Source organism: Gekko japonicus, unplaced genomic scaffold (assembly GCF_001447785.1).
Source record: "Gekko japonicus isolate JY-2015 unplaced genomic scaffold, Gekko_japonicus_V1.1 scaffold2354, whole genome shotgun sequence".
In the NCBI taxonomy this organism is placed as follows: Eukaryota; Metazoa; Chordata; class Lepidosauria; order Squamata; family Gekkonidae; genus Gekko; species Gekko japonicus.
In genome coordinates, this window is record NW_015165314.1 from 231,289 (window position 1) to 253,436 (window position 22,148).

Below are 22,148 nucleotides of genomic sequence, written 5' to 3' on the forward strand. Positions count from 1 at the left end.
TTGCCCAATGTCATCCAGCAGCTGCAAGTGGAGGAGTGGGAATCAAACCCAGTTCTCCCAGATTAGAGTCCGCACACTTAACCACTACACCAAACGGGCTCTCGATAAGTCTCGAGGTACCTCAAATCAGCCCAGTCTCCTAGAGAAATGGTACCTCTTGTTACTCAAGTATTGGTCGGGCATCTCAAATAGTTGTTATGTACTAGACAAGAATCAAATCTCTCTTCTCGGCTCACATTGAATGAATTGTAATTATTCCATTTCATGCTGTATTTGAGGTTCGAATGCTAATTTTTATCTGTTAAGATGTGCGTGATATTTGGAGCTATGCTTGTATTTATCTTTTGCTGTTCTTGGTTGATTGGAGTCCATTCTGTCGTCAGTTTGTAATATCGTTATATTGTTCAATAAAATGTTAAAAAAAAGTTTGGGGGCTGACCACAAGATATTCCAAAGCATCCCCCTGAACGTTCTTTGCTTTGAGCTCACCAATGATCCATTTCCCATAAGGGTATGGCGAATATCATAGAATCATAGAATCACAGAGTTGGAAGGGTCCATACAGAGACTATCTAGTCCAACCCCCTGCCCAATGCAGGATTCTTACATGCAAGCGTGGTTGCTATTGTAAGCAAAGGTTTGCTGACTCAGGACTAGGTTTGTCAACCACCAGGTGGTGGCTGGAGACCCTCCCACTATTAAAACTGATCTCCAGGAGTGATATTTGGAGCTATGCTTGTATTTATCTTTTGCTGTTCTTGGTTGATTGGACTCCATTCTGTTGTCGGTTTGTAATATCGTTATATTGTTCAATAAAATGGTTTTTTTTTAAAAAAAAAAGATTGGGGGCTGACCACAAGGTATTCCAAAGCATCCTCCTGAACGTTCTTTGCTTTGAGCCCAACAGTGATCCATTTCCCATAAGGGTATGGCGATTATCATAGAATCGTAGAATCACAGAGTTGGAAGGGGCCATACAGAGACTATCTAGTCCAACCCCCTGCACAATGCAGGATTCTTACATGCAAGCGTGATTGCTATTGTAAGCAAGGGTTTGCTGACACAGGACTAGGTTTGTCAACCTCCAGGTGGTGGCTGGAGACACCCCCCCCCCACTATTACAACTGATCTCCAGGCGACAAGAGATCAGTTCCCCTGGGAAAAGATGGCCGCTTTGGAAGGTGGACTCTATGACACTGTACCCTGCTGAGGTCCCTCCTCAAACCCCGCCCTCCTCAGGCTCCACCCTCCACCCCCCCAAATCTCGAGGTATTTCCCAACCTACTCAGGATGTACACCACCAGCAATGACAGGGAAGTAAAACAGGATGTCTTTGTTGGACATAACGCACATCCCCTTGCCAAGCACATGCCCTCAATAGCACGCAGAATCACACTCGCTTGTCTCATGGTGGGTGGAGGCAGGGGTCATTTCCTGCGGGAGCGCACAGGAGCGGAGCTCCGGCAGTAAAGAGCCCAGGGGGCGGGCACATGCAACAAGCCCCACCCCCTGCTCCCGGCAACCCTCAGACAGAGCAAGAAGCAGCCAGGTAAGTATGGAGATGCTCATCTCTTGTGTCATCTGCCATTTCTTCACTCTGAATCCCCCCCATCTGAAAATGCATTTTGAACCCGGTGGCAGAGAAAGCCATGTGTGTGGATTTATGTATCCGCAATTCAGGACATAAAAGGATTCAGGATTCCCTCCCTCCGCCACTTCTCTGTTCAAAATCCCCCTCCCACTGGCTGCTTTCCTAAAACCAACGCAACAGCTGGAGGTTTGCCTTTAACTGAGAGGATGGTAAACCACGGCCTTGGGGCCACATCTGGTTCACGGGAGCTTTTCCAGCCCACCTTCAAGCTTTGTAACCATTTGTCAGAAACATCAGACCTGCCAGATTGCAGCATTTATTTATCTATCTATCGCTGTCCAACACCTTATCTCCTCAGACTCAAGGCAGCTAAGGCAAGGTTTCAAGGACACAAAACATAACAGGCCCACTAACAGGGGCCATTCAGAGCCAGCATGCAACCTGGAGACCTCCAGAGCAGGCACAGATCCAGATGTGGCGCTCGGTTTGAAAAATTTGCCCACCCTGTGGTTGGAACAAGGAAGGCAACAGAGAGAAAGGAAGAGGCATGAGAACGTAAGAGAAGCTGTGTTGGATCAGGCCAGTGGTCCATCCAGACCAACACTCTGTGTCACACAGTGGCCAAAAACCCAGGTGCCATCAGGAGGTCCAGCAGTGGGGCCAGGACACTAGAAGCCCTCCCACTGTTGCCCCCAAAGCACCAAGAATACAGAGCATCACTGCCCCGGACATAAGAACATAAGAGAAGCCATGTTGGATCAGGCCAATGGCCCATCCAGTCCAGCACTCTGTGTCACACAGTGGCCAAAACCCAGTTGCCATCAGGAGGTCCACCAGCGGGGCCAGAACTCCAGAAGCCCTCCCATTGTTGCCCCCAAAGCACCAAGAATGCAGAGCATCACTGCCCCAGACATAAGAACATAAGAGAAGCCATGGTGGATCAGGCCAATGGCCTATCCAGTCCAGCACTCAGTGTCACACAGTGGCCAAAAATCCAGGTGCCATCAGGAAGTCCACCAGCGGGGCCAGAACTCCAGAAGCCCTCGTGCTGTTGGCTTCCAAGCACCAAGAATGCAGAGCATCACTGCCCCAGACAGAGTCTTCCATCTATAAAGGTAAAGGTTTCCCTTGCTCGAAAGCCGGTCGAATCCGACTCTAGGGATGCGATGCTCATCTCTGTTTCCAAGCCGAAGAGCCAGCGTTGTCCAAAGACGTTTTCGTGGTCATGTGGCCGGCATGACTAAACACCGAGGCACACGGAACGCTGTTACCTTCCCACCAAAGTAGTACCTATTTATCTACTTGCAATTTCTTGCTTTCGAACTGCTAGGTGTGCAGGAGCTGGGACCAGAGACGGGAGCTCACCCCGTCATGCAGCACTCGGGTCTCGAACTGCCAAACTACCGACCTTCAGGTCTGCAGTCCAGCGTCTTAACCACTTGAGCCACCGCAGCCCCTCTTCCATCTATACCTTGTGGCTAATAGCCACTGATGGACGTCTGCTCCATATACAGTCCCCTCTTGAAGCTGTCTGTGCTTGTAGCTGCTGCCAATTCCCGCGGCACTGAATTCCACGGGTGAATTATTCTTTCAGTGAAGAAGGACTTCTTCTGATCTGTTCTAAGCCCTTAATTTCATTGAGTGCCCACGAGTTCTTGTATTGTGAGAAAGGAAGAAAAGGATTTCTTTCTCTACCTTTTCTGTCCCATGCACAATTTTGTAAATCTCTGTCATGTCACCCCTCAGTCTTCATTTCTCCAAGCTAAAGAGCCCTAACCTCTTTAAACTTTCTTCGTAGGGAAGGTGTTCCATCCCCTTCATCATTTTAGTTGCCCCTTACTGTACCTTTCCCAATTCTAAGTGAAGACGGAATGGATATGCACCAATACAACCAGTACATGTCTGTACTCTGTCCCAGTTGGCAATATGGTTGGGAGCTAAGCTACAAGCGTCACTTCTTAAAACACCTCTCCCTGCTCCTGTGTTTGTAACTGTACTTTTGTACACAGAAATTAAACAGGGCCAGAGTTAATCATGGGAGAAGCTTAATCCAATATATTTCTGCATTCATGACTTCTGTCAAAAGCCCACAAGAGCCCAGATCATTAACCTCTCAAGTTAACCCTCTGTACATTTTAAACCTAGCCTGCTGTATCCATAGTCAGTGTGTGTGGGGGAAATATAGATAGATTTCCACCCACACATGAAAAATATACTTATGATGTGGGGGTTTGCCCCCCGAATTCTCACCAGCAATTTGTGAATATCTAGTGTAAATTCATTGGGAAATAATCCCCAAAGGAAGAGCTGTGTTAGTCTGGAGCAGGGAGAATAAGCAGGAGTCTTGTGGGACTTCAAAACCTAGCAAGGTTTTATTCCTGCCGAAGCTGTCGTGATTTACAGTAGAATTAAAAATACCTGTTAGTTTTGAAGGACGCCCACCCACATTCTCAGCAACCCCTAAAACAACCATTGCATGGAGAACATCCAGCCGGGAGTGGCTGAAAGTTCATCATAAAGTGGTCTGTCTCCTGGCTATCTATTCTGGAGCAATTAATCCGGAGTTCTGACATTCCCTCTCACACTGCAGGTAAGCGATGCTGTCCCAAAGACAACAACAAGAAGATATTGGATTTATACCTCACCCTTCACTCGGAGTCTCAGAGCGGCTTACAAACTCCTTTCCCTTCCCCTCCCCACACCAGACACCCTGTGAGGTAGGTGGGGCTGAGAGAACTCTTTCAAGAACTGCTCTTTTTCAAGGACAGCTCTGACAGAACTATGGCTTGCCCAAGGTCATCCAGCAGCTACAAGTGGAGGAGTGGGGAATCAAACCCGGTTCTCCCAGATTAGAGTCTGCACACTTAACCACTACACAAAGCTGTCTCCAAAAGTACTGGTAGGATAATCCCTTTTAATGGTACTCGTGAAGAAATCTTAAAATAGCAAGGAAGCTTCTGAGTTCTCCAGAGCTATTCATTAGATTGCATGTTCAGTGGGGGGATGGGGGACAGACACAAACAGGAATGAGATGGAAGGAAAAAGGTGTTTCAGCAGATGATGGAAAAGCCACACAGTCTACAAATCTTCTTAAAATGGAGGTATTGCGGACTGAACTAGTTGAGAGCACAATTTGAGTCCAGCGGCACCTTTAAGACCAACAAAGTTTAATTCTGGGTATAAGCTTTCGTGTGCAGGCACACTTCTTCAGAGACTAGTTTCGTTTGTGTTGGTTGCACATCTGGTTTGCAACTATGCCTCCTTCTTGCCGAACAAACAGACAAACCATCGGGCCTTTCCATTTAGGAAAAACTTTTAGGATTTCTCTAGGCCTTTCAGTGTTCAGAGCCCTTTGCATGCAGCGTCTTGCGGCAGTTCTTACAACAGCCCTGCAAGGTTGGCCAGCACGCCTCCGTATTGAAGCCTGGAGTCCGAGAGAGCGGCTTACCTTAAAGCCGCTTTGTGAATTCACAGCAGAGGGGAGGTTTGAACTGGGGACTTCCTGGATTTAGCTGAGGCGGTGGACACTAATGTTCCCTCTAAGCTGTGGAGTCTTGTGAGCAAAAATTCAACTTTGTGAGCTACTGGCATTAAAGTTGTGAGCGCATGATTTGGCTTCTGCATAAATCAGTTTGCTTTGGAGCCATCCTTTCTGAGTTAAGACAAAAATGTGTGAGCCGGAGGCTAAAAAACTGTGAGCTGGCTCACACTAGCTCAGCTTAGAGGGAACACTGGACACCCAATTAGTTGGCCTCTCTGTATAGAAGTTGCCCTGACTATTTGCCCCATGTGGAGTTTGGTACGATATGAACCTGGCAGTCCGGCTTATGAGGGGCATCTGAACTGCTATATTTAATATGCCATCGTTTAATTGTGTAAGGCAGGGGTGTCAAAACATGCGGCCTGTGGGTTGGATCAAGCACCCGGAGGGCTTCTATCAGGCCCGCAGTGAAACTGGCTGCCTTCTGCTTCTTCTTCCAGTTCTGCTGCTGCTGCGTCATCGTAGGTTTGCAGCTTACAATTAGTTGGCCTCTCTGTATAGAAGTTGCCCTGACTATTTGCCCCATGTGGAGTTTGGTACAATATGAACCTGGCACTGCTCCAGCACTACCAGTCCGGCTTATGGGGGGGTCTGAACTGCTATATTTAATATGCCATCTTTTTTCTGCAAGGCACGGGTGTCAAACATGCGGCCTGGGGGTCGGATCAAGCACCCGGAGGGCTTCTATCAGGCCCGCAGTGGAACTGGCTGCCTTCTGCTTCTTCTTCCAGTTCTGCTGCTGCTGCGTCATCGTAGGTTTGCAGCTTACAGATACACACCTGAACAGCATACTCTGGGTTGCAACAGCACAGACATTTTGATGCAGTAATTCAGAGCAAGAGGTGTCAGTGATCAGACACTGACAAATAAACAAAATATTGCAAGAGTGCTAATGTTTTAAGCATGTTTTTATTTTCAGTAAAAAAAAACCCCACCTTTGTGTTTGCGTCCTTTATAAAGTTTATATCTCCGCTTCCTAGCATTACATTTTATGACACACACGGCCCGGCCCGACAAGGTCTCATTTACGTCAGATCCGGCCCTCATAACAAATGAGTTCGACACCCCTGGTGTAGGGGTTTTAGCTGTTTTAAGAATTAATAATATTATTGGTTTTAACTGTTTATGCACTCCGTTGTTACCCGCCCTGAGCCCATTTGGGAAGGGCAGGATATAAATTAAATGAGTAAATAAATCTCAGCCTCTTAGCCACCGTCCCAACCTAGCTCCCTTTAAAGACCGTAAAAGCCAGCCGGTCCTCTGATCTGTTTTCCGGCACCAATCAGAATGCTTGGAAGGCAGACCAGAAGTAAAGAAAAACATGGCCGTCCTTATGTCAACAGAGCCAGAAGTTAGTTCTAGGGGCGATGTCCCTGGTTCTTTGTCTGTACCCCGGCAGGAGGTCCCACTCTCTCCTCCTCGAAACCTTGCCGCGGCACAACACTCACTCGTTCCCACGAGCCCCTTCATTCATTATTCCCAACTCAAAATTTGGAAGCGGGAGTCTGAGCCCCATGCTGTTAGCGCTCATCTGGTGACACCTTTGCTTCGTTCTGCCCTCTCCTCCTCACCTTCTGCTGCTCCTCACATTGTTGGGAAAACATAGGTTACAAACTCCACGGAACAGGGAAGGGCATCTTTTGTTTGTGCCATTGTATTTATCGTTAGATTTTTCCAGCCCTCCAGGGGGCACCCGGAGATCTCCTGCTATTACGCTCGATCTCCAGGTGACCTCTATCAGTTTCCCCTGCAGAAAATGGATGCTTCAGAGGATGGATTCTGTGGCATGATATCCCGCTGAGGTCCCTCCCCTCCCCAAACCCCTCCCTCCCCAGGCTCTACCCCCCTCCCCCAAATCTCCAGGTATTTCCCAATGCAGCGCTGGCACCAGTGCTCCCTCTAAGCTGTGGAGTCTTGTGAGCAAAAATTCTACTCTGTGAGCTACTGGCGTTGAAGTCGTGAGCAGGGGTCATTTCCTGCAGGAGCGCACAGGAGCGGCGCTCCGGCAGTAAAGAGCCCAGGGGGCGGGCACATGCAACAAGCCACACCCCCTGCTCCCAGCAGCCCTCAGTCAGAGCAAGAAGCAGGCAGGTAAGCTGCAGAGCCCCCCGTCCATAGATAGCAATCCAAAACAGTCCAGTGGCACCTTTACGGCCAAGTTTTATTCAGGTACAAGCTCTCCCTCCTCTGCGAGGACAGATCTGCACATTCCCCCCCCCCAAGGCTAGCAATCCAAAACAGTCCAGTGGAGCCTGAGCAGTGGGTGTTGCCTTCTGACACACTTCCGGTGATGTCAGGGGGTGTGGCATATGCAAATAAGTTATGCTAATAAGCTCCTGCACCTCTTTTTCTAGGAAATGACCCCTGGTCGTGAGCAAGCGATTTGGCTGCTGCATCAATCAGTTGGCTCTGGAGCCATCCTCCCTGAGCTAAGCAAAGACAAAAATCTGTGAGCCGGAGGCTAAAAAACCGTGAGCCAGCTCACACTGACTCAGCGTAGAGGGAACACTGGCGGGCACCCCGATTTATTATTAGATAAGTGCGAGAGTCCAGTAGCACCTTAAAGACTAACAACATTTGTGGCCGGGGAGGAGCTTTCGTGAGTCACCCTTCGCGTCTTCAGATTTATCTTGATTTATTATTGTTATTATTATCCCCAGGCCGAGCTCTGTATTTGCCCGGCACCTTTTTCTGCTAGGGTGTGCAGGGTTGTGCCTTGGCCTCGGCGGAGCCCAGAGTCGCCGCCCCCCCTCCTCCCCAGCCATATCCTGTTGTCGCCACCCACTGAAAGGCACCAATTGGTTCCTGGACGAAGTGTACATCCTGCTCAGCAGCTTTCTGTTTGTTCCATTCCACGAAGACCACAGAAGGTGCTAAAATTAAGTCGATTTTCCTGCCTGGGAGAACTGGGGCCAGTTCTGAGAAGCCCAGAGGAGGCGAGATCGGGCCACTTTGGGGGGGGGGGAGAAAAGGCCGCGTTGTCCGAAGGCAGTCTGCGAGTGCCAACTCCGGCTAGACTTGGCAGGAAGGTTTTGTGTCCCACCTGCTTTACCCTCTAATGGGAATGTCGGCCCGCTGGACTGGTGCACCAGAGAGCAGGCTGACAAAAAGGGATTGTTCAAGGGCCCATAAGAGCAGCAGCTAGGGCAACATCTGGATTTCAGCACTTTGGGGGTGCCAGCCTCCAGGTGGGACCTGGGGATCCCCGAGAACTACCACTCATCTCTAAGCTACAGAGACCAGTCCCCCAGGAGGAAAGGGATGCTTTGGAGGGTGGACTCTGGGGCAATGTACCCCACTGAGGTCCCCCGTCCTCCCCAGGCTCCATCCCCAAATCTCCAGGTGTTTCCCAACCTGGATCTGGCAACCCTTGCTCAGTGCTCTGCCTTTTATAATAAGCAGACAGCAGATGTATCTTCATTAGGTGATGCTTCAGTTTGGAAAGAAGCCGGGTTTTTTTCAACTACGTTGGAGGACTGCGTAAGGAAATGATACTCGTCATCATTTGAGGAAATCTGTTGAGGGTTAGTATAAAATATACCCTGAACCAGGGGTCATTTCCTGCAGGAGTGCACAGGAGCGGAGCTCCGGCAGTAAAGAGCCCAGGGGGCAGGCACATGCAACAAGCCCCGCCCCCTGCTTGCAGCAACCCTCAGTTGGGCCACAAGGAGTAAGAAGCAGCCAGGTAAGTTGCAGAGGCCCCCCCCGGCCTGCCTTCAGGTACAAGCTCTTCCTCCTCTGTGAGGGCAGATCTGCGGGTTCCCCCCCCCACATAGCTAGCAATCCAAAACAGTCCAGTGGCACCTTTAAGACCAAGTTTTATTCAGGTACAAGCTCTCTCTCCTCTGCGAGGACAGATCTGCACGTCCCCCCCCCAATAGCTAGCAATCCAAAACAGTCCAGTGGAGCCTAAGCGGTGGGTGTTGCCTTCTGACACACTTTCGGTGATATCAGGGGGTGTGGCATATGCAAATAAGTTATGCTAATAAGTTATGCTAATGAGCTCCTGCACCTCTTTTTCTACAAAATGACCCCTGGTTCCAATTAATATCATTCGTTTGAAGAGAGAGCTTTCTAAAAGCACAATATCAGCGGTACCATGCAGTCTATCGCATCCCTTATTTTAAAATTGTATTTATAGCCCGTTTCATGCCTTCGATGTGCGATCTGTGTGTGTTATTTATCCCTATCAGGACAGCACATTTGCACGCTAGAATCTGAGTAGTGGGACTTATTCATGCCACGTATAGAAAGGCAAAGGAAAAACCCCCCTACTTTGTTAACCTCTGAGCCTATGGATGCTTTTTAATGTTCAGTATAACTGAAGTGTCCTTATAGCTAGAAATCAAACTGTACCAAGACTGAGTGGACCAGTGTTTGCTAGTGTCTCACGGCCTGTATTGTCAGCTTTACAAGTTCAGAGGAACTGTATGTGTTGTGTTTTTCAGGTTGAATAAATAGCTGTTCATACGTGTACCTCCTTCACACACATTATCTAACCCATTTAACCCAGACTTTTCTATCAGTCAAAAAGAAGGAGGAGGAGGAGATTAGATTTATACCCGAAGGAGTCTCAGAGAGGCTTACAATCTCCTTTCCCCTCCCCTCCCCACAACAGACACCCTGTGAAGTAGGTGGGGCTGAGAGAGCTCTTTCAAGGACGGCTCTGAGAGAACAGCTCTGAGAGAACTTGTGACTGACCCAAGGTCACACCAGCAGCTGCATGTGGAGGAGTGGGGAATCAAAATTGGCTCTCCCAGATTAGAGACTGTGCTCCTAACCACAACACCAAACTGCCTCTCAAGGCTGCTTTCACACGCAGTGGGATAATGCACTTTTAGTGTACTTTAGTGACCGTTTGCAACTGGATTTCCCAGTGCAAAAAGGAGAACCCACTTGCAGATGGTCACTAAAGTGCATTGACAATGCATTATTCAGTGTGTGTGGAAGCAGCCAAGATATAGTAGGCTATGGGTATCCTAAATCCCACCTTTTTGTATCCCCATCGGTGATATTTTGCTTCCATCACCCAACCCTAAGAAACCCGAAACCTCACTTGGAGGCATCACCAAACTGTTTCCGTGGTTTTCGGGCTCTCTGCTCTCATCGTACATCTCAGGGTTCTTTTCCCAAGAAGCTTCGCACACTGTGAGAACTTTGACGTAACTTTTGTCAAGAGTTGTCGTTTTCCAGATCCGCCCATTAAACAGACCGATATCTAAGCCTCCCTGTGGTTCGTGTACGCAAGGATTCATCAGCACCAAGGCGTGGGCCCTGGCCCTTTGCGTGGCACAGGTGTTCTCGCACGTAAGCACAACCGGAAGGTTCCGCCGTCTGGAAACCGAAAGAGCCGATAATTCTAAGTTCGTTCTCCTGCGGACAAGGGCTGCCCCTTCTCTTTTTGAAAACATAGGCCTCCATACAGGTCTCTCCTGTTTCTAATACTGGAGCCGGCAACTGAATTTTAGAACCCTGCAGGCAAATCTGCTATTTCTCACAACGCAAGGGCCCGTGGGCACTCGACGAAATTAATGAGCAGGAGGGTTAGAACAGATCAAAGGAACTACTCCACCCGAAGAGTAATTAACATGTGGAATTCACTGCTGCGGGAAATGGTGGTGGCTACAAGCATAGATAGCTTCAGGAGGGAAGTGGAGAAGCATATGGAGCAGAGGTCCATGAGTGGTTATTAGCCATAAGCAGGGGTCATTTCCTGCAGGAGCGCACAGGAGCGGAGCTCTGGCAGTAAAGAGCCCAGGGGGCGGGGACACACAACAAGCCCCACCCCCTGCTCCCAGCAGGCCTCAGTCAGAGCAAGAAGCAGCCAGGTACGTTGCAGAGGCCCCCCCCCCCCGGGGCCCCGGTCCAAAACAGTCCAGTGGCACCTTTAAGACCAAGTTTTATTCAGGTACAAGCTCTCCCATCCGGTGATGTCAGGGGGTGTGGCATATGCAAATAAGTTATGGTAATGAGTTATGCTAATTTGCTCCTGCACCTCTTTTTCTACGAAATGACCCCTGGCCATAAGAGATAGATGGAAGACTCTGTCTGGGGCAAGTGATGCTCTGTATTCTTTATTTATTTTATTTTATTTGTATCCCATCCTCCCCAACGAGGCAGGCTCTGGGCGGCTCACAGAAAGTATATATGTATGTGTGTGTGTGTGTGTGTGTGTGTGTGTGTGTGTGTGTATATATATATATATAATTATTATATACACATACACATATGTAAAACAGCAAAATCATTAGAACACAATATTTCAGTAGATAAAATCACAACATATAAAATCATATAAGTGCCGGTAAACATGAATATCAATAAATATTGAGAAATATTAGTAAATATTTATAGGTGATGGCAGTATACTCTCAGCTTCCAGACAGTCGTTACTACCATAGTCTGGGCTGCCACCAGGCTGTTGATTGTCGGTGCTGGTGTTAGGGCCAGGGCCATGATATTAAGAGGCGGTACCCTAGTCAAAGGCTTGGTGGAAGAACTCCATTTTACAGGCCCTGTGGAACTGTAACAGGTCCCACAGGGCCCTGATGTCCTCCGGGAGCTCATTCCACCATTGTGGGGCCGCCAGGGAGAAGGCCCTGGCCCTTGTCACTGCTAGTCTGGCTTCTTTAGGCCCTGGAAGGGCCAAACGTTTTTGGGAGCCCGATCTTAGTGCTCTCTGGGGCAGGGATGCTCTGTCTTCTTGGTGCTTGGGGGGGGGCAAGAGTGGGAGGGCTTCTGGAGTTCTGGCTTTGCTGGTGGACCTCCTGATGACACCTGGGTTTTTGGCCACTGTGTGACACAGAGTGTTGGACTGGATGGGCCGTTGGCCTGATCTAACGTGGCTTCTCTTCTGTTCTCTTATGAACTGGATAGCCCAGGCTAAGCCGTTCTCATCACGTCTCAGAAGCTAAGCGGGGTTGGCCCTGGTGAGCATTTGGATGTGAGACCACGAAGGAATACCAGGGTTATGATGCAGAGGTAGGCAACGACAGACCATCTCTGAAACATCTCTTGCCTTGAAAACTCTACAAGGTCACCATAAGTCAGCCATGACCCGATGGCACTTTCTACCCCCACTACATCGTCCCCTTCTGAAACCGACTTTCTCGGGTGTCCCCTGTGCAATCAGGAGGACGATGCTGCAGTTCGGTTACAGCGGAAAATCCCCCACGCATCTTAAGGACCCCACAAATGCCTGACATCACAGGAGTCTATGGGGGTGACGGGTCTTTGAATGGACTCGTGGTCTGTGCATGCAATCAAATGCAAGCTTTTGACTTGCACAGAATTTGTCAGTGGCCGGAACGAAAACGTCAGGAGCTACGCAGACAGCGGAGTTACTTATTAAGCCAGGCCTCTTAACTGACTCACACAGAAATGGGTGCAATCAAAAAATCTTCAGCAATACCATAAAATGCATTCACCTCCGAGGAAGGAGGAGTGGGCCGAAACTGTCCCAACTCCTGACAACATCGACTGAAATGATCGTTTGTAAGGCTGCAAGTTAAAATCTGTTGGATCAGTAAATTAATTGGCTAAAGCACTGGGTGAAACTCTACTCTTCTACAAAGCAGGGTCAAAAACCCCATTGATTTTTAAGAGTTCGGTTGCCGCCAAGAGGTGATTAATTGGACGGGGGCCGATTTTAATTGGTGATTGTTCATCCATCCATCCATCCATCCATCCATCCATCCATCCATCCATCCATCCATCCATCCATCCATCAATTGGTGACATCCAAAAGTTAAAGGTCGCTCCCGTTTGTTTCCATAGGCTATTTTTGTTTCAGTGCGTGAAAGGAATAAGAAACCAAAGAAGAAAATGTGAATGTTCTGCCTAACAATAAATTGCAGGTTTTATATAGAAGGCTGCGAGATCTTGTAAGATCTCTTCACATTCCTCCAGGATCTAGTACTTGGCCTGTCTATCTGTGTTTCATGCACCGATAAACTGGCTGGTTCAGTAAGGCGACCTAATTCTAGGAAGTGTTCTCAAGCCAGCCTATTCTAACCTCAGTCCCGTGTTTTTTTTTAAAAAAAATCTTTATAAATGCAGATTTTTCTGCACAGCAAAGCGACTCCAGGTCTCTGCCGACTGAGGGTGAGTCAAAATGTGTCATCGCAGGTTATGGGGCAATCCAGATTGCTTTATCTCCCCTGTTGAATTAAAAAGCAAAGGGGGGGGCGCTCAAACGGAGGCCCTTCCCCTTTTAGCTGCGTTGAACGACTTTAGAATGTGTTCACACCCTTTGATAACGTGGATTGGATTTCCTGCATAGGCAGAAAGGAGACGGCAAGACTGGCCACACCTGAAGGACGTATCTAGATTTTGGAGTCCTCAAAGGCCTCATCTGTCTCACAAGGTTGGAGGGCGGGAGACAGAGATCTGCGTGAGGGGGATGGACTCAAGTACTGGAGAGACGCATTAAGACAGCACCCATTAGAGTGATTTCTAACAGGCAATTGACTGTCCCACACATACGCTTATACCGTTGCAGAGGTAACGGCGATTTTGGGAGTCAACTGTAGATATATGTAGCAGTTCTGGAGGGGGGGGGGAATGCATGCAGCATGTATGTGTAAAATGCGTCAAGTCGTGGCTGACGTATGGCGACCCCCTAGGATTTTCAAGGCAAGGGGCTAACAGAGGTGGTTTGCCACTGTTTTCCCTCTGCATAGCAACCCTGGAGTTCCTTTGTGGTCTCCCATTAAGGCCCTGAACCTGAGTGCTCCTGGCTAACCCAGTCTCCTCAGATATCAGAAGCTAAGCAGGGTCGGCCCTAGCAAGATTTGGACAGGAGACCTCCAAGGAATAGTGAGTTGTGACCGATGCTCCCTCTATGTGGTGGAGTCTTGAGTGCAAAAATTCTACTTGGCGAGCGACTGGCATTAAAGTTGTGAGCGAGCATTTTAGCTACTGTATAAATTAGTTTGCTCTGGAGCCCTCCTTCCTGAGCGATGACAGAAATCTGTGAGTTGGAGGCTAAAAAAACTGTGAGCTAGCTCACACTAACTCAGCTTAGAGGGAACACTGTGACGTGGAGGCAGGCAATGGAAAACCATCTCCAAGCGTCTTTTGCCTTGAAAAACCCACCCGGGTTGCCATAAGTCAGATGGGAACTCGACTGGCGCTTTCCGTGTCACTCCCACCCAAATACTAGGCAGGGCTGACCCCGCTTCGCTTCCAAGGCCTGATGTGATCTGGCTGGCACGGCCCATCCAGGTCGAACCCGGCATACAAATTAGAAACCGGTTTGCAGCTCAAGCGTCGGTCTGATCTCTCAAACGATTGCGGTGTTTTAAGTAAAAGCCGAGTCTCTCTTCTCTGCTCATACGGAACGGATCGTGCCTGTTCCTTAGTCTACCACAGTGCCCCACTGCCGGCGTAAATATGTGTCGTTCAACAAACGTCTCAGCCCTGCGTTTGTATTTCTAGTTTACTGCGTTTAGTGGCTCACACTCAGTTTTACGGATGGTTTGTAGCCTTATTATACCGTTTGATATTTCAATTCTGTATACTTTGATGATCGTACTTTGGTTCTGTCGACAGAGCGTAACATTATACGATTAAATGAAATGTTTTGAAAAAAGAAGTCGGTTTGCAGGGTGAGATTAAAGGCCGTGGAATTGTAAATGGGAATAGATTTGGGCAGTAAAGTGGTCAAGCCAGGAGATTCCTTCTCCCCAATTCTTTCATTCACCTAGATCCAGAAATCAGGAGGAGACGGCTTCTGAATATGGACGCTCCAGTAAAGCAGCAGGTCAATTCTTTTTTCAGCCCGATCTCGGCGTATGCCCTGTTTCTCAGAGGCTGGCTCTTCCCATATCCAGCAATGGGAATAGGGGATAGCTGGTGTTCGACTTGGAGCCTTCTGAAACCTCATCGGGGCCCAGAGATGGTCCTTTCCCCTACTGCACTGCCTTTAATTGCCCTGGGGCCCTTCTAGAGAATTTCCGGGAGCACCATTTTGCCAGGCATTGGGCCACCATTCCCAAAAGAAATGGACCTGGGCCATAATTCGCCCTCCTCTGTTCCTGCTCTTAAGTTTACGTGCCCAACAACCGCCAGTAAACCAACCGGTCCCGAAATAGGGTAGGCTCCTGTTCTTTTACATTCCCAGGTCAAGAGTTCCTTCTTTCAGAGAGGCGTGTTTTTTTTTAAAGCGGCACTGGAAAACGGAAGCCAGCCGCAGCGGCAGATCAGGAATTAAACGAGACAGAAAAACGTTTGAACGCCTCTGTTGACGTTAAGTCAGGGAAGCGGAGAGTTCATCAAAAGCAGTGGCGGAAGTCGGTGTGATGCAGAAGCTGTCGAGGCCGCCGGGTTTGCAGCCCCGCTAACACAAACCCCGTGAAGTCAGCAGGTTAGACAGCATTAATATGTGGAAGGGGAAGTCGGGATCGGGGCCCTCTTGCCCTGTACCAGCCGCCCCCACACACATATTCCCCCTGATCTGTCACCTGGAAAGGACGGCCACTGTTGTCCCTTTGGTTTATAGTCTGCTTTACAAGGCCAGCAGCCACCAGTCTCGGCTTGTAAAACCAGGACCGGTCCGGAAAGCTGTGGGGCAGGGCGGGTGAATGAGCTTTCCAGTTTTCCAGGGGGTGGCCCTCCAATTCAAGGCAGGAGCAGCCCCATGATAGGGCACTTTCTGCTCGACAGCTGCCCACGCCTCATCCAGTGGTAGAAAGTTTAAACCCAGGACAGTGAGCTGCCCAGAGCCGCCCCAGGCCCAACACCCTTCCGTGGCCCTCCTGAGATTACCTAGACCAGGGGTGGCCAGACTGTGTCTCAGGAGCTGCATATGGCTCTTTCACACATACTGTGCGGCTCCTGGCAGGGCGGCTGGGGAAGCTAACTATCATTAGAAGAAGTAGTAGAAGAAGAAGAGATTGGATTTATACCCTGTCCTTCACTCGGAGTCTCAGAGCAGCTTACAAACTCCTTTCCCTTCCCCCTCACCACGACAGACACCCTGTGAGGTAGGTGGGTTTGAGAGGGCTCTGACAGAAACTGCTCTTTTTCAAGGACAGCTCTGACAGAACTATGGCTTGCCCAAGGTCATCCAGCAGCTGCATGTGGAGGAGTGGGGAATCAAACCCGGTTCTCCCGGATTAGAGTCCGCACACTTAACCACTACACCAAACTGGCAAACAAATATAATTGGACAAATAGATATCATCATCAGGATCTGCTTTTACCGGTTTTGTTATTATTTTTGGCAGTCTCGTTTAATGCTAATAGAAAGCAAATCTGCATATGAACCAGTAAAAACGTGTGTAATATTTGTTCACGTCTTGCGGCTCTCAAACATCTGACGTTTATTCCATGTGGCTCTTACGTCAAGGCAGTTTGGCCAGCCCTGACCTAGACCCAGCCGAAACATCATGGGGAAAGCAGCCTGCACGCGGAACCTGACTCCGTGGGCCCCAGGGCCCTGGAATCCCCCCCCCCAAGTAAGGATGCCAACTCTGGGTTGGGAACCACCTGGAGATTTGAGGGTGCAGCATGGGTGAGTGTTTAGGGAGGAGAGGGACCCGCGGTAAGGTAGAATGCCGTACAGTCCACCTTCCAAAGGCAGCCATTTTCTCCGGGAGAGGTGGAACGGATGTTTTAAATAGACAAGTGATTTATGTAGGCGGGAGATCGGGTATAATTCCATGAGATCTCCTGCCCCCAACTAGAGGTCGGGAACCCTGCTCCCCAGTCCCTCCTTAAGTGCAAACATACAGTGGAAGTATCACGCCCCGCTGGAAATTCACAGCTAGCTTCAAGAGGGCCTTCGGATGCCACGGATTCCTGCCCTGGAGTTTGGGGTTGAAGCCTAACAGTGCAGCTAGGTATGGTGGTCCTCCCAGGCCCAATCTCCGAGCTGCATCGAACCCCTTGTAAAGGGAGGTAAAGGGCGCATGAAATGACCGCAGCATTAGAAAAGAGCGACTGTCCAATAGCACCTTAAAAGTCTAACAGGGTATGAGCTTTCATGAGTCACTGCTCGCTTCCTCCAATACTGCTAAGGATGGATCGGTGCCCATTGCTAGTCTTTAAGGTGCTCCTGGACGCTTGCTCTTTTCTGCCGCAACAGACAAACTAACGCGGCCACCCACATCTTGATCCATCACAGTGTGATGGAGTGCCGAACGTCACGCTCTCCCCCCCCCCAATCCCCCAAACAACTTTTGGTGGCTGTTTTTCTCCACGGGTTCCCTTCGGTCGTAGCGGCCCACTGAAATCAGAACACTTATTTTTTAAAACTAAAATTGTCATTTGGGTAGTGAGAGCACGGATAGGGAAAGGTTTCGCTCCTTTGCTGGAGCCGGGGGAGGGAACTCCCATGGGGGGGGGTTGTGGTTTGTGCGTGGACCTTCACCGAGGGTACCCCTTCAAGCAGAACTTTTGCAGCATTAGATACCAGTTAGTTGCAGAGGGCCGGCAGTGTAGCAACTAGATCTGAGTCCCACGTCACCCTCGAGAACAGCGAGATTTGCGGGGAATAAGCTTCTGAGAGTCAAAGCCAGTGTTCCCTCTAAGCTGAGTTAGTGTGAGCTAGCTCACGGTTTTTCAGCCTCCGGCTCACAGATTTTTGTCTCAGCTCAGGAAGGAGGGCTCCAGAGCACACTAATCTGTGCTGCAGCCAAATCGCCCGCTCACAACTTTAATGCCAGCAGCTCACAAAGTAGAATTTTTGCTCACAAGACTCCACAGCTTAGAGGGAACATTGGAAAGCTCCCAGCTCTCAACAGGAAGCATTTGCTGATTTAACCTCAGGTGTTATTTTATCATAGAAAAGCCAGGCATGCCTTTAGGTAAATAGATCTTGGGGCGGGTGTGTGTGTGTCTTGATGCTGGACGTTTGAAGTCGCCTTATACCAAACCAAACCCTTGGGCTCCTGGCACAGAACTGTCTGCTTTGAGCAGTAGCAGCATCGTTGGCAGAGGACACTCTTGCAGACGGAACCTGGCCGGGACTTTGTACTAGCAAATCCTGTGCTCTCCACCACTTCCTTCCATCCCCTTTTCTAACTGACATGGCTTTCCGTTGCTTATGAGCAGGACATATCCTGTTAAACGATCACATGCCGCTTGACCCTTGGAGCTTCTTATTATTGTGGCTACTGTCATTTATATGACCAATAACAACAACAACAACGTTGTTATTATTATTATTATTATTATTATTATTATTATTATTATTATTATTATTGTTGTTGTTGTTGTTGTTGTTGTTGTTATTATTATTATTGAAGAGATTGGACTTATACCCCACCCTTCACTACCCAAAGGAGTCTCAGAGCGGCTTACACTTCCCCTTCCCCTCCCCACAACAGACACCCTGTGAGCAATGCTCCCTCTAAGCCGTGGAGTCCTGTGAGCAAAAAATTCTACTCTGTGAGCTACTGGCATTAGAGTTGTGAGCGAGCGAGCTCTGGAAGATCTTGTGACTGACCCAAGGTCACACCAGCAGCTGCATGTGGAGGAGTGGGGAATCAACCCCGGTTCTCCCAGATTAGAGTCCGCGCTCCTAACCACGACGCCAAACTGGTGTATTATGTATAACATCTTTGCATACCGCCCTGAGCATTTGTTGAGCCAGTGGCGCAGAAGTCTTGGCTAAATAAAGGAGAGACATCCCAGAATAAGAGAACAAGCATCCACGCACGTGTGAACACTCTTTTATGCCTACCCCCCCCCATGTCTGCCAAGGGGTCATCTTAACCCTGGCCTGATTTCCAACAGGTCCAGTGCAAAAGCTTGTCCCAAGAGAGCTGTGGGGAGGAACGGCTTGGCTACTTGGACAGATTGCAGAGGTGCTGTGAGGGATGTTTGGGGTTAGTGTTTGGGGGTGGGTGGGCACCAATGAACCTCTCAGAAAAGTTACTCCTCTGGGGGTTCTCTTAAACAGTTAAATCATTGGATAAAAAGACAAAAAGTTTAGCATAACCGACTATGTTCAAAGTAATACTAGCCATTTAAGATTAACATTTATATAAGCCATTGTTATGATCGCCTATACTTGGGGTTTTAGTTAGTAGTGGTTTTCTTTCCTTTCTCCCTAGATGTAGTTACCCCTTCCCAATTTTTCGTTGTAGTTTGTAGTCTATTAAAAAATGCAATAAAAAATCCCCTCCGGGGGGCCTAAAAAAAGAAAAAAGAAAAGAAAAGTGACTCCTTCCTCTCCTCCCAGTAGTGAACGCCTTAACAGCTCATGCGTAAGTTCCACACGCTACTTACGCAACTGTGTGAAGAAGTACTTCCCCTTGTCAGTGCCCAACCTAATGCCAAGACTTGGCAAATCTTCATATTACAAAATGAGAGCATTCTGTCAATTCACTCTCGCCCCAGGGTTCGTAACTTTCCAGATTTCTATCTTAGAGACTTGCGCGCGAGTGAATGTGCGCAGGAGACAAAACGGCTGCATTGGGGCAATCCGGGTTGCGCGAGAACGCCAAGCAACGGACTGAGAGGTGCCATAGGCGATCTGGCCTCTTCGGTGCAAAAACTGCATTCAGGTGCAATGCTCCCTTTTAAGCTGTGGAGTCTTGTGAGCAAAAATTCTACTTTGTGAACTACTGGCATTAAAGTGGTGAGCGAGCGCTTCGGCTACTGCATAAATTAGTTGGCTCTGGAGCCCTCCTTCTTGAGCCGAGACAAAAATGTGTGAGTCGGAGGCTAAAAAACCGTGAGCTAGCTCACACTAACTCAGGTTAGAGGGAACACTGTTCAGGTGACAGAGACCCGTAAGTCACATCGACTCCTGGCTGGACAGAATATCCAGTTTAGGGTTAAAAAAAAATCAATCAAAACCAAGCCCCACAATAGATGGGGATGACCTCCTCCAAGACAGCCCCTGCATATTCAGCAGAAAGTAACTGTGTGCATTTCCCTGTCTGTTTCCATGCAAAATCTCGTAATCTGGGGGAAGGGGTGCTCAAACTGCCTGGAGTCTGGCTACAAAGGCATTCTGAACATGGTGGGTCTTACACAGGGGGCCACTGGGTACTCTGTACCTGAAACTGATCTTAGGAGACCTTTCTAGCTTCTGCAGATATGCGTGGGGATACAGTGCTGTCGTAATCGCATGATTTCTAACAATGACAATGACCGTTTTTGCAAATAGTTGGGCAGAGCTCGAAGTGCCAGCATTCAAAATTGATTTTTTTTAAAAAAGAGAGGCCAATGTTGTGCCTGAAGAAGAGGAAGAGGAAGAGGAGGAGGAGGAGATTGGATTTATACTCTGCCCTTCACTACCCAAAGGAGTCTCAGAGCGGCTTACAACCTCCTTCCCCTTCCCCTCCCCACCACAGACACCCCGTGAGGTAGGTGGGGCTGAGAGAGCTCTCCCGAAAACTGCCCTTGAGAGAACAGCTCTGAAAGAACTTGTAACTGACCCAAGGACACACCAGCAGCTGCATGTGGAGGAGTGGGGAACCAAACCCGGCTCTCCCAGATTAGAGTCTGCGCTCCTAACCACTACATCGAACTGGCTCTCTAAGAGAAGCTGCTGGAAACATGATCTTGATTTGAAAAACAAGTATCCATCAGGGTTTACATTCTTTTTCGTTTTTATAAACCAAATGTTACATTTTCTAAATATTTTTAAAGTAGCAATTTAAAAAAACAACAACACGCAACTATGCAAATTCCAGGAAGGTGGCTGTGGTATTGGTTTTTGTTTTAGCTGAACAAAACTTTTGTTTTAGCTGAACAAAACTTCCACTTTCAGAAGCCGGTATTGGTTTTTGTTCCTGATAGCTGAACAAAACTTCCACTTTCAGAAGCAGTATATCACTGAATACCAGATGCTGGCAACCGAGGAGGAAAGCCTTCCTAGCACGTGAGCACATGAGCTGCCTCTTGGCCACTCTGGAGACACAGCGCTGATGGACGATGGGTCCAGCAGCGCATGAAACATTTTGGTCCCCCCCCCACCCCGCACTATCGTGGATTTGGCAGCAAATGTGAGCTTTGGCTCACAAGAGCTCCTGCCGGAATACATTTTGTTACTCTCGAAGTTGCCACCGGGCTCCTGTTTATTTTGCTGCTGGAGACTAACATGGTTACCCCTCCGGAACGATCATCAGAGAATGAGAAGAGAGATGTCCCAATCCAGGAAGGCCATTCTCAAATGCTACCGACCTCAGTGAAAAAGTAACTCGTGGCCTGATCGCTCTGAGATCTGCGAGAATGAACTAGTTTTCATTTGCGGCGTGTGGATGGTTACCACTGACTTTCTTTGCTGCCAAGTCCGCCCCAAAGCTAGCCCACGTTTCTTTTCTGGAAACTGCCCCCCCACCACCAGAAGCAGTCGCTGTACAAATAAATCTCATAACTTCTTATGGTTCTGTACACCCCAAACAAAAGTTAAATGTGTCCCCCAATCAATATCGCTCTAGTTAACGCTTTCTGAAAACACGACGGTTCCGATTATTTTTCTCTCAGTCAACTTACCTCTGTGGGTTCATTATAGTACGAATTCCATTCAGAAAGGTCGTGCGATTCCATTTTGACCGAGGCCAGCATTCCAAAATCCCAGGAAAGGGGGTGGGGGGAATAAAGGAATCTGTGTATTTTAAAGCGAAATCCTGGATTCTCTTTTCTTTGGCGGGTGCTGAATTTTTTCTTTTTTTTGCCTTCTCAAAAATAACCTGTTCTTTTTTGTTTGGGGTTTTTTTGGGGAACTTGACTTCACCCCTCGGAGCAAAAGTCGATCAAGTGTGGTGGGTGCGCCTTCTGTCACCTTCTCAGAAGATGCGTGGTGGTCTTATGGGAGCAGACGCCTGCTCGGAAGAGAATGGCTTCAACAGGCGTCCATGGCGTAGAACGAAGCCAGACGATCCACCCAATATCTGGGCATCGAGTCCGCTGCAACTTCCGTCAGGATGGTTTCTGCGTGGCACCTTTTGCCACCGCCGCTGCGTGGACCTGGAGCTGGTCGACGTCCTTGCTTCAGCTTGTCTCCCAGGATATGAAGGGCTATCTGTCTGCCCAGAGCCAGGTCTTTATAAAGCCAGA

The 22,148-nt window shown here is 48.8% G+C and overlaps 1 protein-coding gene across 1 annotated transcript in view; it reads right to left on the bottom strand.

Moving 5' to 3' along the window:
- The window catches only part of FOXA3 (forkhead box A3), a 40,993-nt gene extending 19,337 nt beyond the window's left edge, over positions 1 to 21,656 (bottom strand). Inside the window, exon 1 of the mRNA XM_015410491.1 lies at positions 21,585 to 21,656. Coding sequence (XP_015265977.1) covers positions 21,585 to 21,656 — 72 coding nt within the window. The remainder of the gene's footprint in view (positions 1 to 21,584) is intronic.
- Between the last annotated feature and the right edge of the window lie 492 nt (positions 21,657 to 22,148).